Source organism: Polypterus senegalus, chromosome 16 (genome assembly GCF_016835505.1).
Source record: "Polypterus senegalus isolate Bchr_013 chromosome 16, ASM1683550v1, whole genome shotgun sequence".
Classification (NCBI taxonomy): Eukaryota; Metazoa; Chordata; class Cladistia; order Polypteriformes; family Polypteridae; genus Polypterus; species Polypterus senegalus.
In genome coordinates, this window is record NC_053169.1 from 101,323,735 (window position 1) to 101,338,553 (window position 14,819).

At 43.9% G+C, this 14,819-nt stretch overlaps 1 protein-coding gene across 1 annotated transcript in view; it reads left to right on the plus strand.

The window, feature by feature from the left end:
• hhipl2 (HHIP-like 2) overlaps positions 1–14,819 on the plus strand; it is a 29,113-nt gene that overhangs the window by 9,373 nt on the left and 4,921 nt on the right. Inside the window, exons 3-9 of the mRNA XM_039738930.1 lie at positions 1,803–2,455; positions 7,519–7,662; positions 7,876–8,207; positions 9,291–9,417; positions 10,568–10,713; positions 13,112–13,193; positions 13,573–13,655. Of these exons, the coding sequence (XP_039594864.1) occupies positions 1,803–2,455; positions 7,519–7,662; positions 7,876–8,207; positions 9,291–9,417; positions 10,568–10,713; positions 13,112–13,193; positions 13,573–13,655 (1,567 nt within the window). The remainder of the gene's footprint in view (positions 1–1,802; positions 2,456–7,518; positions 7,663–7,875; positions 8,208–9,290; positions 9,418–10,567; positions 10,714–13,111; positions 13,194–13,572; positions 13,656–14,819) is intronic.

A 14,819-nucleotide genomic window follows, 5' to 3' on the forward strand; every position in this document is an offset into this window, starting at 1 on the left:
ACATGTAGAAACTAAATATTACACAGAAAATACACAATAATTCAAACCTGTGTAATACCTGCAAACTCAAAGGTGCCTGCCTGTTTTAACTAAACACGTGAAGCAAGCTTCAGAAACATTTATCAGACATTATACTTGTGAATGACATCTTAGTAGAATTCTTGAAATTGACAAAATTTTACAAACTGACAATCAATACTAACAAAACAAAGTATTTGAAAACCGGGAAAATGAATGCCAAATCGGCCACTGTATCTTCAAAATACACGCTTTAGGAGGCGAACAGGCATCCTGGCTGGGTCGGGTGATGATTCATTACTTGGACAGGAGGACAGCGCGATGACGCAAGTGAATTGGCCAGTGGAGGGTGGAATTACATTTGCCAGTATGGTTTAATGGAAGGACTGATAAAAGTTGAGCAGCGGGTGATGTTTCATCCCCCTTTCACTAGCTGTCAGTAGTCCTCATATGGTAGCCCAGTAGGAACACCCGCAGGGGTGCTTGGGAGTTTTTAGTCTGGAAGTACAGCCCTGTCATATCGATAGTGGGTGCTGTCAGTAGAGGACTTCCCTACTTTTTCTGTGGCCCAGAAGTGCTTCCTTCCAGACACGGGATGACACCGGAAACAATCCCAACAGTCCGACTTAAAGGGAGTCTGCTGCCTCACATTGGAGTCAGAGTTGGGAGGTGGTGGGCAACTCTCAGCGGAGGACATGAGGAGGAAGAATTGTGTATTTACTGTGGAATTGTGGCTGATTTCTGGCAAGGTGATTGTGGAGAGGTGCTTTGGAGAAATAAATATTGTCACAATAAACGAGTCCAGACATCACAAGAAGGTTTGGGGCAGCCACCCATATATTGTAGTCCAGGCTGCAAAAAGGTAGTTTGTCAGAATAGCACAGGGTAGTTTACACTACAGAGTACAAGATAGAACTGATGATCAGAGGAAGTGGAGCGGCTTTTATGGAGAGTTCACCGAATGTAATGTCGCCCTCGGGGCGGGGACTGGATGTGATGTCACCCTCAGGGCGGGGACCGGAAGTCATGTCGTCCTTGGGGCGGGGACGGGAAGTGATGTAACCCTCTGGGCGGGGACCGGAAGTGATGTTGCCCTCGGGGCAGGGACCGGAAGTGATGTTGCCCTTGGGGCGGGGACTGGAAGTGATGTCACCCTAAGGGCAGGGACTGGAAGTGATGTCGCCCTCAGGCCCAGGACCAGAAGTGTCTTCCTCTGGCTTCCGATCTGTAGGGAATTGTAGGGAATTGAGAAAGAGAGTCAGTGCACCCCTCCGCCCCCTGGTCGGATAAGTAGTTACGATTATATAAGCCCTTCAGCTGCCTCCCACTCGCACGTGTGTGACAATATCTTTTTAAATTTAAATTTAAATAAAGAGTAGCGAAAGTCAAAAAAACAAAAGCACCAGGATGTAAATCAAAAACCTTAGAGCAGGGGTCAAAAGCAGTAAATACAAAAAGACAGAATTAACGAGGCAAACATTCGCACACCAAACCGTAAACTTGGACGAGGAAGGATGGCCGACCCTTTAACCCCTTGCGTGATTAATGTTGGCCTCGTCACCTCCGTGATTCCACCCCCTGGCAACCTCCAAAGCTACCTAGCAACGGGCAGGGAAAAAACAGTGACCCCCGTTACAAACAAAAATGGCATTGAAGATGTTTCAAAATAAATATTCAATACTAGACCAGTAAGGGGAAAAAAAACCAAACAAACATCTGTGGTGCCAAGTCATCGGAATGAGACATGAGAATGAATAAGAGGTCTGCTTTTGTTTGTCTTTCAGGAGTGCTCCCCCTATGCAGCCCACCTGTTTGATGCCGAAGACCCTTACACTCCACTGAGAAATCTCCCAGGTCTGTGCTTCAACTACTGCTCCGAGTTCCATGTCAAATGCCACTCAGTTGTGTCCCTCTTGACGGATGACCAGCTCCTTCAGGAGTCCTGTGAGAAGAGTAGGCTGGAGTTCTGCCGACGTTTAGATCTTCCCGATCAGGACTATTGCTTCCCTAACGTTCTTGCGAACAGGGACTTGACGCGTAACCTGGGCTCGGTGGTGGAGGACTCCAAGGGCTGCATTCAACTGTGCCTGGTGGAAGTGGCCAACGGCCTGAGGAACCCGGTGCTGATGCTGCACGCCGCCGATGACACCCATCGCATGTTTGTGGCGGAGCAGCTCGGCTTTGTTTGGGTGTATCTGCCTGACGGCAGTCGCTTGGAGGAGCCATTTCTGGATCTGAGTGGGATAGTGTACACCACGCAGTGGATAGGAGATGAGCGGGGATTTCTGGGACTTGCCTTCCACCCCAAGTACAAATACAATGGCAAATTCTACATTTATTACTCCATCTTGGTAAACGAGAACACGGAAATGATCAGAATCAGTGAGATGAAGGTGTCACCCTTTGACATGAACAAAGCGGATCCCGAATCCGAAAGGTACGTGCTCTGCTTAATGTGTGGAGGTTGGAGAATTATAGATGGAATACAAGTTGAAAACTGTGGAGGTGGAAGTGCTAGGCAGTAAGGTGGTGGTCTCGCTGGGTCGGGGGGCAGACATGATTCTCAAAGGTGAAAATGCAGCTGGGGGACCACCTGTTCAAATGTGTCTAGTGAAGAGTGGCGAAATCCTGCGCGGCGAAGGGGTTCAACCACAAGCCCCCATTTCCCCCCCCCAATTCATCCAGTCCGTGCATTTTAAACCATCATTGGGGTTTCAAGGAGAGAGCAAAAAAATGGGAACTAAAGACTTGACGCTGAGAGGAAATAAAAAGCTAAAATTACTGTCATCCGTTCAGAAGCTCAGTAGCACAAGGTCACCGAAGTTTAAAAACGAGTGTGGTGACCGTGGAGAGAGACAGACAGACAGACAGACACGTAGACCACCACAGCTCCACACATTTGAGAAGTGCCTCTGTCGGCTAAAATACCTTTCTGCCATTTAAAGTATCACTTCACTATTTGACATAACAACAGCAGAATGAGTTTGGCGAAGCTTTGAGGTTTGTGGATTAGCGACGTGTTGAAACTCTGCGGTGATTCTGTGTTTGCATTTCCACTTAGACAGTCAGTTATTCGTTTAGACGTGCAGGTAGAAGGTGGACAACCACCTTCACGACATCGTGCAGCCCCCTCTGTGCATCTGCTGGTGTTGTTTGGCAGATTTGTCGATCTGGGTGTATTGAGCACTGAAATCTGCGTCTCCTGTGGCTCTTCGTTATCCACTCTGTTAATGACAGTCTTCTTGTCGGAGTGTGAGACGCCATTTACTTCAAACGCATATTTTGTAGTTCATATTGTTATGAATATCTCTGCCAACTCTTTCATGCTTACATCGACTCCTACACCATCATCGTAATTTAGAAGCACAAACAGCACCTGTGACAACGCATCGCTCACGTTTAACAATCATCCACTGATGCCGTCGAATGCCGATGTGTAACCTGATGTACAGAAACGGTTTTTCCCTTGCATCAGGTTATGTTTGTTTTTAAAACGTGTCATGTGCTCTCTGCACACGTGACACGCATTTATATGTTTAATTCGGGGTCTTTTTAAGAGACCTTTCAGAATGCTGTCTGTTGGACCAGATTACCGCTCTCTAATCACCACCCCTGCTTTGAGCTCCGCCTTCCTGCGGCATTGGATTGGTTTAGAAATGTGACGGTCAGTGAGCTGACTAATCGTTTTCACCCACTTTAAAGCACAATTCACTCCTGGTTCTCTCTGGACATTTCTCTCTACTTTTGTCTTTGATTTTTGTCTTACTTTCACTCTTGGTCCTGACTTCCTGGTTTTGACAGCCTTCTTGTTTTACATTATTCTCCTGGAGACAACGTCGCTTTATGGAGAATTGGAGCCTGTGTAGGTGAAGTGACCAGTAGTAGTACACAGCAAAACTAAATTCCAAATGCAGCCAAACAAACATTCCAGAAGAGTCAACCACAGCTTTAGAGTTAGGGGGTCCCACCCCCTTAGCCTCAAAATATGAAAGATAAGAAACATAAGATACACAGTAAGTTTCAACTGAATGGAAGCGCATAAATACATACGGTAACCAGTAAGGGGCACCACTGAGCCCCCCGAAGCCCAAATCTAATAATGTCCAACACAGTTACAGATTCAAATACTAGATTTTCTTAGTCCAACAAGCACTATATACCATAAAGGAAAGTGAAACACAGCTAATACTCATACCAATAAAGAAACTGTTTCCTCTCCTTCTGCCTCTAGTTGAGTGTCGTCCGCTGCCTCCTGACTTCCTGAGTCCATTTATCCCGGACCCAGAACAGCTTCTGGCAACCTGGCATGACTTTTGGGCGAGTACTTCCTGGTTATTTGAAAACCAGGTTTGTCCTAAATGACAGCACCCCCTTGTGGCACCCAGGGACTTGACAGGGCTGAACTTCCAGACTCCTGGTCTCATGAACCCCTGCAGGTGTTCATACTGGAACACCTCCAGTGGACCACCTAATGAATCTTGGTGCTGTGGGACTGCTCCTGGCCTCCAGCTTCTGCTTGTCCATTCGCTGGCACCTTCCATTTAGTCCCGAGGTCTTGCTGTTGTCCAGCCAGGACGCCCTTCTGTCCTCTGTGGCAATCATAATACATATACAGTGAACCATCGTTTATTACAGTTAATCCGTTCCAGACTCTACCGTAATAAATGAATTTTTGTGAAGTAGGATTCTTTATTTATAAATCGAATATTTTCGCAGTTAGAGTATAGAAAACCTGTTTACGACCTTCTAAATACGTTTTTTAACATTATTAACATGAAACAACACCCTTTAGTCACCATTACACTCGTATTACCCAATATATTAGACAAAATAAGAGAAAATAAGACATATTAGACGTTAAAAATATCATATTACTAGGCGCACTAGCCTTTTAAGGCGACCAACTTTTATCCTCAATTTTTGTGCGCTCCATGTGTACATCAGGCATGTAAGTGTAGGGAATGAGAACATCAAAGTGCCCATTCATAACATCTCCCGAAAAACTATGTTTTTTTCTATCCCCTCAAGTGCCTGTATAGAGTCGTACAATTTCAGCCCGAATCTGTACCGCTAAAGATGGAGTTTCATGCACTAAATAAGCTATAGATGAGAATAAGCAAGCACCATCTCCCCTGATATTTACTACGCGGTGAGGCATTTGTACTCCATCAACATTAATTATTTCCAGAGACATCATTTTGTCTATTTTTCCAGCGCATCGGGCACAAAAACAAGGGAACGATGAGAGCACCAGAACTCACCTCACATCGCGTCACTTCGTACCTCAAGCCACAAGTAGTAAGTCTGTGATAAGCAGAATACCGCTACGCTTTGCACTCATGGGACGGAAGGACAATCCCGAACGCTTTTATATAGTAGAATATTGTACTGTACATTTAATTGCACACAGACACACACAGTTCTTACACACAACCACTAACCTATGAAGGCACGACCTCAGTAGGAGAGTCTTCAGGTGGTGCAGTATCTTCAGCAGGTGCGTTGTTGTCTTCAGTGAAGAAGTACTAGGAGTAGGCAGTGGGTGTCTGGGTGTGCGGCTGAAGAACATCTTGATAGGCAGTTGCTGGCGCTGTCTTTTCCTATGCGTGAGGAGGCTTTTGTAGGGTATTGCCATCTTTAATCATATACAAGAGTTTCACCTTCTCCTGGATAGTAAGCATCTTCCTCTGGCGCTTAGTTTTATTGTCAGAAGGCTTAGAAAAAGCAGTTTAGGAGCCATCGTAGGGCTTAGATAAAAGTTCTCAGAAAGCGCATGCGTAGTGACGTAAGCGTGTATGAGAAAAAAATTGCAATAGAGTGAAGCTGTGAAAGTTGAAGCGTGATATAGCGAGGGATCACTGTACATAAATACACAGAAAACTTCTTAAAGGAGAATGAACTACCAAAAGGAGAAAGACAAAAATATTTTTAAAAAATCATAAAGGAAAAAACAAAGAACAGTAAAGGGATAAAAAGAAAACTGACTTGAGCCAGAGACACCTGTGTCACATGACTGGCAACAGGCATAGCAACGGCAACATGCAAACACAGACGAAAAATGGCAGCGCCCATAACAAAACAACCCACCAAAATAATGTTGAAAAAAGTAAAAAAAAAATATCATGAAGGACTGTGAAACAGAGAAGCACATGCTGGGTCCATTTTGATTGTTATGGCAAAGTCTTCAACTCCTCTTCTTAACCTGATTAGTAAGAACATGAGAACACTCGAGACAAGAACAGGCCATTCAGCCCAACAAAGCCCACCAGTCCTACCCACTTATTTCTTCCAAAAAACATCAAGTCGAGTTTTGAAAGTCCCTAACGTCTTACTGTCTACCACACTACTTGGTCGCTTATTCCAAGTGTTTATCGTTCTTTGTGTAAAGAAAAACTTCCTGATGTTTGTGCAAAATTTACCCTTAACAAGTTTCCAACTATGTCCTCGTGTTCTTGATGAACTCATTTTAAAGTCACCGTCTCGATCCACTGGACTAATTCCCTTCATAATTGTAAACACTTCACTGAGGTCTCCTCTTAATCTTCTTTTGTTTAAACTGTAAAGGCTCAGCTCTTTTCATCTTTCCTCATAACTCATCCCCTGTAGCCCTGAATCAGCCAAGTCGCTCTTCTCTAGACCTTCTCTAGTGCTGCTATGTCTGGTGGGCCCAAAACATCACCAAGGACTCCACATGAGGCCTCGCCAGTGTGTTATAAAGACTTGAGCAGGATCTCCTGTGGCTTGTATTCCACACATCAAGGCACTATATAACCTGACATTCTGTTGGCCTTCTTAATGGCTTCTGGGCACTGTGTGGCAGTGTTGAGTCCACCAAGACTCCTAAATCCTTCTCATAAGGTGGACTCTCGATTTTCTGACCGCCAATTGTGTATTCAAACCTCACATTTTTACTTCTTATATGTAATACTTTACATTTACTGACATGTGAATTTCCCCTTGGGATTAATAAAGTATCTATCTATCTATCTATCTATCTATCTATCTATCTATCTATCTATCTATCTATCTATCTATCTATCTATCTATCTATCTATCTATCTATTAAATTTCATCGTTCACAAATCTACCCAAGCCTCTATGCTATCCAAGTCCTTCTGTGATGATATAACGGATTCCAAATTATCTGCTGATCCACCTCTCTTGATATCATCTGCAGACTTAACCAGCTTGTTCCTTATATTCCTATCTAAATCATTCATAGATATTAAAAATACCAGCGGCCCTAGCACTGCCCCCTGCTGGTCACCACTCTTAACATCGGCCAGTTCTGATGAGGTTCCTCGCACCATCACCCTCTTCTTCCTGTGTCTGAGCCAATTCTGCACCTATCTAAGAACATCACCCCGATCTGCCACTTCTTTTAATTTGATGCCCAACCTCTCATGTGGCACCTTATCAAATATTTTCTAGTTGATGAACTTCAGAATAGAAATGCGTGAATCTAATTGTTTGTCCTTTCATGCGTCCACTGATTGACAGGGCGATTCTGGAGATTGAACAACCAGCTGCCAATCACAATGGAGGACAAATCCTGTTTGGCGTAGATGGCTACATGTACATCTTCACTGGAGACGGCGGGAAATCCGGTGATCCCTTTGGAAAGTTTGGAAATGCTCAGAACAAGTAAGTCCTCGTCTAACACGGACTGCAAAGTTCGTTTTGCACGTGTCTGTCCCACTAGATACCCCAGAATGACCATGCGAGAACAGGATTTTAGAAATGTTTACAAATTTATTAAACATAAAAAAATGGAAACATCACCTTGACGCAAGCATCCCATTCTAGCGATCACCACTGAGATGTTTCCACATCTCATTTTTTACCTTTTATTACCAGAAGCACACTACTTGGGAAAGTGCTGAGGATCGATGTAGATGGCACCAGTTTGGATGGCAAACTGTACCGAATTCCAGACAGCAACCCTTTTGTCCATGAAAGGGATGCCAGGCCAGAGGTGTACGCCTATGGTGTGAGGAACATGTGGAGATGCTCCGTAGACAGAGGCGACCCCGTCACTCGCAAAGGGAGAGGCCGGATTTTTTGCGGCGACGTGGGCCAGAACCGATTTGAAGAGGTGGACATCATTGAGAAAGGAGGAAATTACGGCTGGAGAGCAAAAGAAGGATTTGAATGCTTTGATGTTAAACTGTGCCAGAACTCCTCTTTAGGTAAGCCAGGATCCCCACACCAGATTATGGACTTTGAACGTCTCTTATTCTGTTCGAGCTGACGGAGTAAAGTGAGAGTTAGTTGAATTTGTTTATTGGACGTTTTCTGCAGACCACTTATATATTTTCCACATTTATGACATGTAGATTAAGGTGACTGGTGAATGAGCACCAGGATGAGTGAGCGTGGGTGTGTGAAGAACTAGATAGAGAGGCGTCCTACTCAGGGGTGGTCCTTGCCATGTGCCCAGTACTTTTGAGATGGGCTTCAGCTTAAACCAGGTGAGGGGTTCCCACAGATCCTGGTGGTTCATTCAAATGGGCCAGGGAGTCGGTGAGTGTTATTTTAATGCCACTGCTTATGCTTCTCGTGTTTCCTGGAATTGTGGGCTTTCTGCTCCCTTTCTTGACCTTCTGACCTTGGATTTCTGTATTAAGAGTTTGTTCACCTTGGTTTGATTTTACTGGCAACACCTTTTTGTGCTCCACAGAGCTTCATGTTATTTCAGAGCAATTTCATTATCTTTGTCTGGGGTTTTTTGATGGGATTTCCCCCTCTAGTGAGCATTTTTGGTACTGTTTGGGACCTGTGTGCTTCGGGGCTCTTGAAGTCTTACTATAAAGCTTTCAGAAATAACGACACTTGGACTCGTTGTATTATTATATGTTGGACTTTTGCTTTCTGTCATGATTTAGACTGTAAACTGATGCTCCATAGCCCGTTTGCGTACTGTTTGTTATCTGTAGGGGCGGGTTATCCGGGGTCGTGACCTTGACTTGATCAACAACAAAGTTGACAAAGGTCAGGATTTTGCTAGGCACCTTCCCCAATCTGCAGATAAAACTCCTTGCTCTCATTTTGATATTGTGTGCTTTCTTTTCTTGTATTGCCTGGTTAAGACCCATTATTTGACATTGATTTTGCCCCTCGTCACTACGGTTTATTTTTATTGTCTTTTGTTTTGGCCTTTTGTCGCTTCTCCCGGTTTACACTCCCGGTATTCTGCTCTCCTGTTTTCCCCCTGAGTCAGGACATTAGCATAGCAGGCTCTAAGCCGCCATTGTTCTTCTTTTTAATTGCAGGTGACATTCTTCCAATTTTTGCCTACAGCCACTTAACAGGCAAATCAGTGACCGGAGGCTACGTGTATCGTGGCTGCGAAAACCCAAATCTAAATGGTTACTACATTTTTGGAGACTTCATGAATGGGTAGGTATATATTTGGAGATATTTGCCTTTATTTTTCTAAATCCTTATTACTTACTGCACTGCCTCCTCTGCATCTTTATATACTCGGTTATAATCAATAGGGGTGACACTTATGGTGCCATTCTGAATCCCCAAATGCCACCAAGTGTCATAATATTTTATTTGTTTTATTTGGTTTCTCATGGATTCCGAAACTTGTTGAGGGCACAAACATTAGAAAGTTCTTCATCACACAGAGAGCCACCTACACATGTAAGAAAGGACCAAGTAGTGTGGCAGACAGAAGGCCTCCAGGGGCCTTTAAAACTTGACGTGATGTTATTTTGGATGAAGGGAGTGGATGGGATTGGCGTGCTTTGTCACGGGCTGAATGATCTCCTCTCGTCACAATTGTTCTGATGATAATAAGACATTGTGAAGGAGTTTGTGGACCGTCCGGTGGACAGTACCCTCCTCGGTTGGGTGGCTGAACTAATGGATGAGCTGCCTGCCATGGCCATATGTCCCTCCAGTATGCATCACATTGGTTTGTAATCCCCAGGGCATCATGTGGTGAGTTGTCATTGGAGCAGACAACCCTCTCTGGGGTCTTTGGATCTTCTGGATGGACTCTTGATGGGGATGGCTGCTCAGCCCTTATCTATCTGACCTGGACGTGCTCCTGCAGTATGCATATGACATTATGGAAGTACTCCTGGGTCCAGCTTTAAAGGAAGCTCCTCCTCTTCCTCGGTCTGGTGGGCTTTGAATTGGGAGTGTAGTTGGATCGATAGCTCAGCTGGTGGTGGTGGTCCAAACTTATCTTCATTTGCTTTGCTTTGTTTGCTGATTTTGACCTGAACCTTAGTCACGCTTGTTGTGTCTGGGGTCAGGGGTGCATAAAGCCCCCAATAACTTCATGACAGATTGGAAGAAAGATGTGGAAGGTGTTATAGAATATGGATAGATACATGTGAAAGGATAATAATAAATGTTAAATCTTAAGAAAGTAAAGATTGAGATACTGTATGTGTGGAGACGACCGAGTGGCTGGTTATAAAGAGGTAGAGAAGCAGACGGTTTACGGTTCAACATCAACTAACAGCCAGCCTGAAAAATCTCTTCAAGCTGCTAATAAAGCCTAAAATCTGAGATCTTATTTTTCATCTAGTCGACTTATGGCATTGCAGGAAGATAAGCAGAATCAAGTTTGGAAAGAAAGGCAAATCTGCATGGGTGAGACAGCGACCTGCGCGTTCCCCAGGATGATCAATCATCACCACAAATTTATCATCTCCTTTGCAGAAGATGAAGCAGGTGAAGTTTGACATTTTTATTTTCTCTATAATAAATCGAAACATAAAACTGATGGGAAGTAAATCAAAGGCGATTCTCTCCTGTATATCATACATTATTACTTTTGGCTGTGCTTTCAGTACCTGCCGTTTAAAAAAGCTGATAGGAGGGAAAGACACCATCATTTGGGACTGCGGTCCAATTTTAGGAAAAGGATTGATAGGACAACATCCTTGAGAATGTGTAAATCTGAGAGGGAAAGTTGAGACTGCGCCTCCAGAAATTATTGTGAGATGAAGGGAGACCAGGAGATGGCATGTCAGGCACGTCACACCGGACGGGCAAAGGAAGGAGATAACCGTGAAACGAAACACGAGGGCGAATCAAAAGAGAAGTTGGGGATAGAAGGATGTCAAAACTAAATCAAAGCCTAGCACTGGGCCTACCTGGAGATGAACTAACTAAGCTCCCAGGTTTTATTTGAAGGATTTTATCTACTGAGGGATGACTCTGTGTTCCAGGAGCTCTGCGTTCATAGCGGAACTTCCACATCTGTCATGCAGCGCTCAAGATCATGTGACACGAGCTTCGTGACGCATACCCAAAAGACGGTAACGACCAAAATGACAAATGAAACTTTATCCAAGTAAGAAAAATAGCTTAAAAGAACCCAAAAGGAATTTTCCTTACCAAAAAACTAACATTCACCTCAATGAGTGGCATTAAGTTATGAATCAGAGGACTAAAAAAAAAATTAATTTGTGCAGAATCAGGCCCGTTGCCCAAACTGAATCTTGGGAGTCTGTAGACAGTTTTTAATATAAAATACCAATCCCAATTACTTTATTAACACCCAAAGGAATCCACTTTCAAAATATGAGTGCAAAAATAAAAGGTACTATAAAATAAATAGAAAGATTGATATTTTAGCGTTGTCGGCAGGATTATATAGATAGATAGATAGATAGATAGATAGATAGATAGATAGATAGAGTGAAAGGCGCTATATATATAATAGATAGATAGATAGATAGATAGATAGATAGATAGATAGATAGATAGATAGATAGATAGATAGATAGATAGATAGGCCTGGAGAAATGTGTGATCCCAGGGTGAGAATGAGCTGAGCATCTTCTGAAAGATGAAGAGCTGTCTTTGAAGCCCTGTGAAAGAACATGAAGATGGAGATCAGTGTGGCTGTGATCAAAGGAGGTGAAGTGGCTTCATAAGGTCTTTCATTTTAATGGTCCAGATGTCAAATGGCTTGCCAGCTGTCTCCCTGTTTTGTTTCTGTAGATGGCTGGACACTTCCTGCTAGAAATGCAGTAAATCAGATTTTGAGACTGGCAAGAGGCCTGTTTTTAAATATTAAATTTACCAGAAGGACCAGGGTATTGTCGGGGACGTATTTGCAAGTGACATAACCATACTTGTCACGGCTCAAAGTGCCCTGTGAGGAATGTAACCCTGTTCTGTGGTATGAGCTGCGTACGAGAAGTTTGCATAGTTTAGATGAATGACAGAAGGAGATAGAAAGATCAAGGGATGGTTAGGGAAAAAATGGCTACCGAATGGGGGTGTGAAGACCAGTGGGAGAAACAGATTGTTAGGGTAGAATGGGGGGAGCAATTGGATGCTGGTTTCATTATTGTGGTTCGTCTTAAAGGGGATGTTATGAGGTCTACTCCTGGCTTGCTGGAGGGCCCAGTCCACTTTATTATCAATGAGGAGACCCTTCATTCTGCGTGCTTCTCTGCAGAGGCGGTGAAATCTGAAGAAACTCTGAAAGAGTTTTTAGTCTGGGAGGGATGGAAGAAGCCGTAGAGAATGGAAGTGTGTGACTCTGTGTCTATTACAAACCAGCTGGTTGAAGTCCTGAAAGACTGGTGGAAAGATTGACATCCTAAAATGGTAGAAAATGTCAGAGGTGAAAGGAAATAAATAAAAGCATTCACGAATTCCTGTCAACAAAACTATCCCAGAATGACGGCACTCATAAGGAAAGTCAAGAGAAAGGTAGATAGATAGAAAAGGCACAATATAATAATTGATAGGTAGATGAATAGATAGATACGCGGGAAAGGCAGTTGTGCTGCTCCCAGTGGTTTTCCAAAAGGATGGGTCTTTTTTGAGTTATGGATATGCCATTTGGATTTGGTGAAGTGGCTGCCGACTTTCCGAAGGCACCACAACAGAACGTGAATCACATTATAACACTGGCAAAAACAGGTGGGAACAAAAAAATACGCGTTACTTTTTAAATTAAAATGATTTTTAAAAGCCAAAGAACAGTTGTGAAAAAATAAAACAGAATAAAAATCGTAAGCCTGAACATGACAGAACACGAGTCGAGTTGAAAAAGACAAAGGTGGCTGAGCTCTTACGGCTAACGGCTTTGCTTTTGTTTCTGTTTTAGGAGAATTGTACTTCTTGGCAACTTCCTATCCCAGCTCTCATTCTCCATTCGGGACAGTTTACAAGTTTATTGACCCTTCAAGGTATGCATTTTACATCAAGGTGGACGTTCTAAAGCGGACTTGAAGTGTTGCCAGATGTGCTCTGGGGGGACAAATTAGGACAAGCTACCATTTTCTGAGCTGCATTTCCTGCATGATGTCACTTGTGAGTTGTGTGTCCGTGTTTTTGCATCTGAATAATTGCCTAATGGACCTGAAGTGGGCTGCTGTCCCATTCCATGTTGATTTCTGTTTGGTACGTTAATTGAAGTAGATGGATATTTAGGGGGTGGCCATACCATGGATGTTCATTCACGCCTTTGTTTCTTCTCCCTTTTCGTTTTCCTGCATCTTAACTATCTGATGATTATCCAGCTAATAATGCCATTTTCTCCTCATTGTTCTCTTTTTTTTGTTGAAGGAGGGCACCACCTGGCAAATGCAAGCATAAGCCGCTTCCTGTGAAAGTGAAGGGGAAACGAGTTCCATTTGTACCTCAAGCATGTAAGTCATCAGAGCTCAGTTGTGTGCTCCCGTTTCTTTCTGGTTCTTAACTCTTTCGCCTGTCAAAGGGTCCGCTGCACGAATGGCTTTGCTGTTTGCTGCTTTGCTTTCATCCCTTCTTTTGTTTTTTAAATTGTATGTGAAAGAATGAGTCTCAACGCACGGGAAAGGTTTGGGGCAGCCACCCGTATATTGTCCCAGGCTGCAAAAGGTTTAAAGAAAACAAGAGGCTGTTCTTTGGTTGAGTTCCCAGATTGAACTGAACTGATTTGGAAAGATGGAGGTGTTGTATGCCGTGAACCGGAAGTGATGTCATTTGACCGGAACAGGAAGTGACACCAGTCTGGGCGCCGGAACAGGAAGTGGCATTAAATCAGGCAGGTTTTCCCGTATTTGGTCTGCAGAGATAACAGAAATAGGTTTAGAGCACCCTGCCACCCCCTGGCCTGGCGGGTAATTACGTCCACTCGGTCCACTCTGCTCACTCCTAGTCCCACGTGTGTGAACGTAGTATAATAATAACAATAATACTTTACATTTATATGGTGCTTTTCTCACTGCTTAATGCTCCTTACATAAACAGAAGGGAGCCACTTCAACCACCACTGATGTGCAGCACCCACCTGGATGATGTGATAGCAGCCATTTTGTGCCAGTCGGCTCACCACATATTAGCTGTTAGGTGGTGAAGGGGTGACAGAGAGAGAGAGACAATTAGAGACAGAGGATGATTGGGGGGCCAGAATGATCAGACCATGGTGGGCAATTTAGATACACCCTACTTTTAATGACCACAGAGAGTCAGATCCTCAGTTTTACGTCTCATCCAAAGGATGGCGCCATGTTTACAGTACGGTGTCCTCGTCACTGCACTGGGGCATTGGGATCCCCATTCAGACCACAGGGTAAAGCGCCACCTGCTGGCCTCACCAACACCTCTTCCAAGCTTTTCCTAGATGGTCTCCCATCCAAGTAGTGGCCGGGCCCGAACACATTGAGCTTCAGGTGGGTGACGTTTTCTGAAGTGCAGGTGGTGTGACATGCTTGTCATAAATTGTGTTATTTAAATTCAATTTTTAGATGTCTGTGTGCTAAATGGCATGTTCTTACACTCCTGTTTGAGGTTTTCTTCCCAAGGCGAGGAACCTAAGTTTGAAGTCCGTT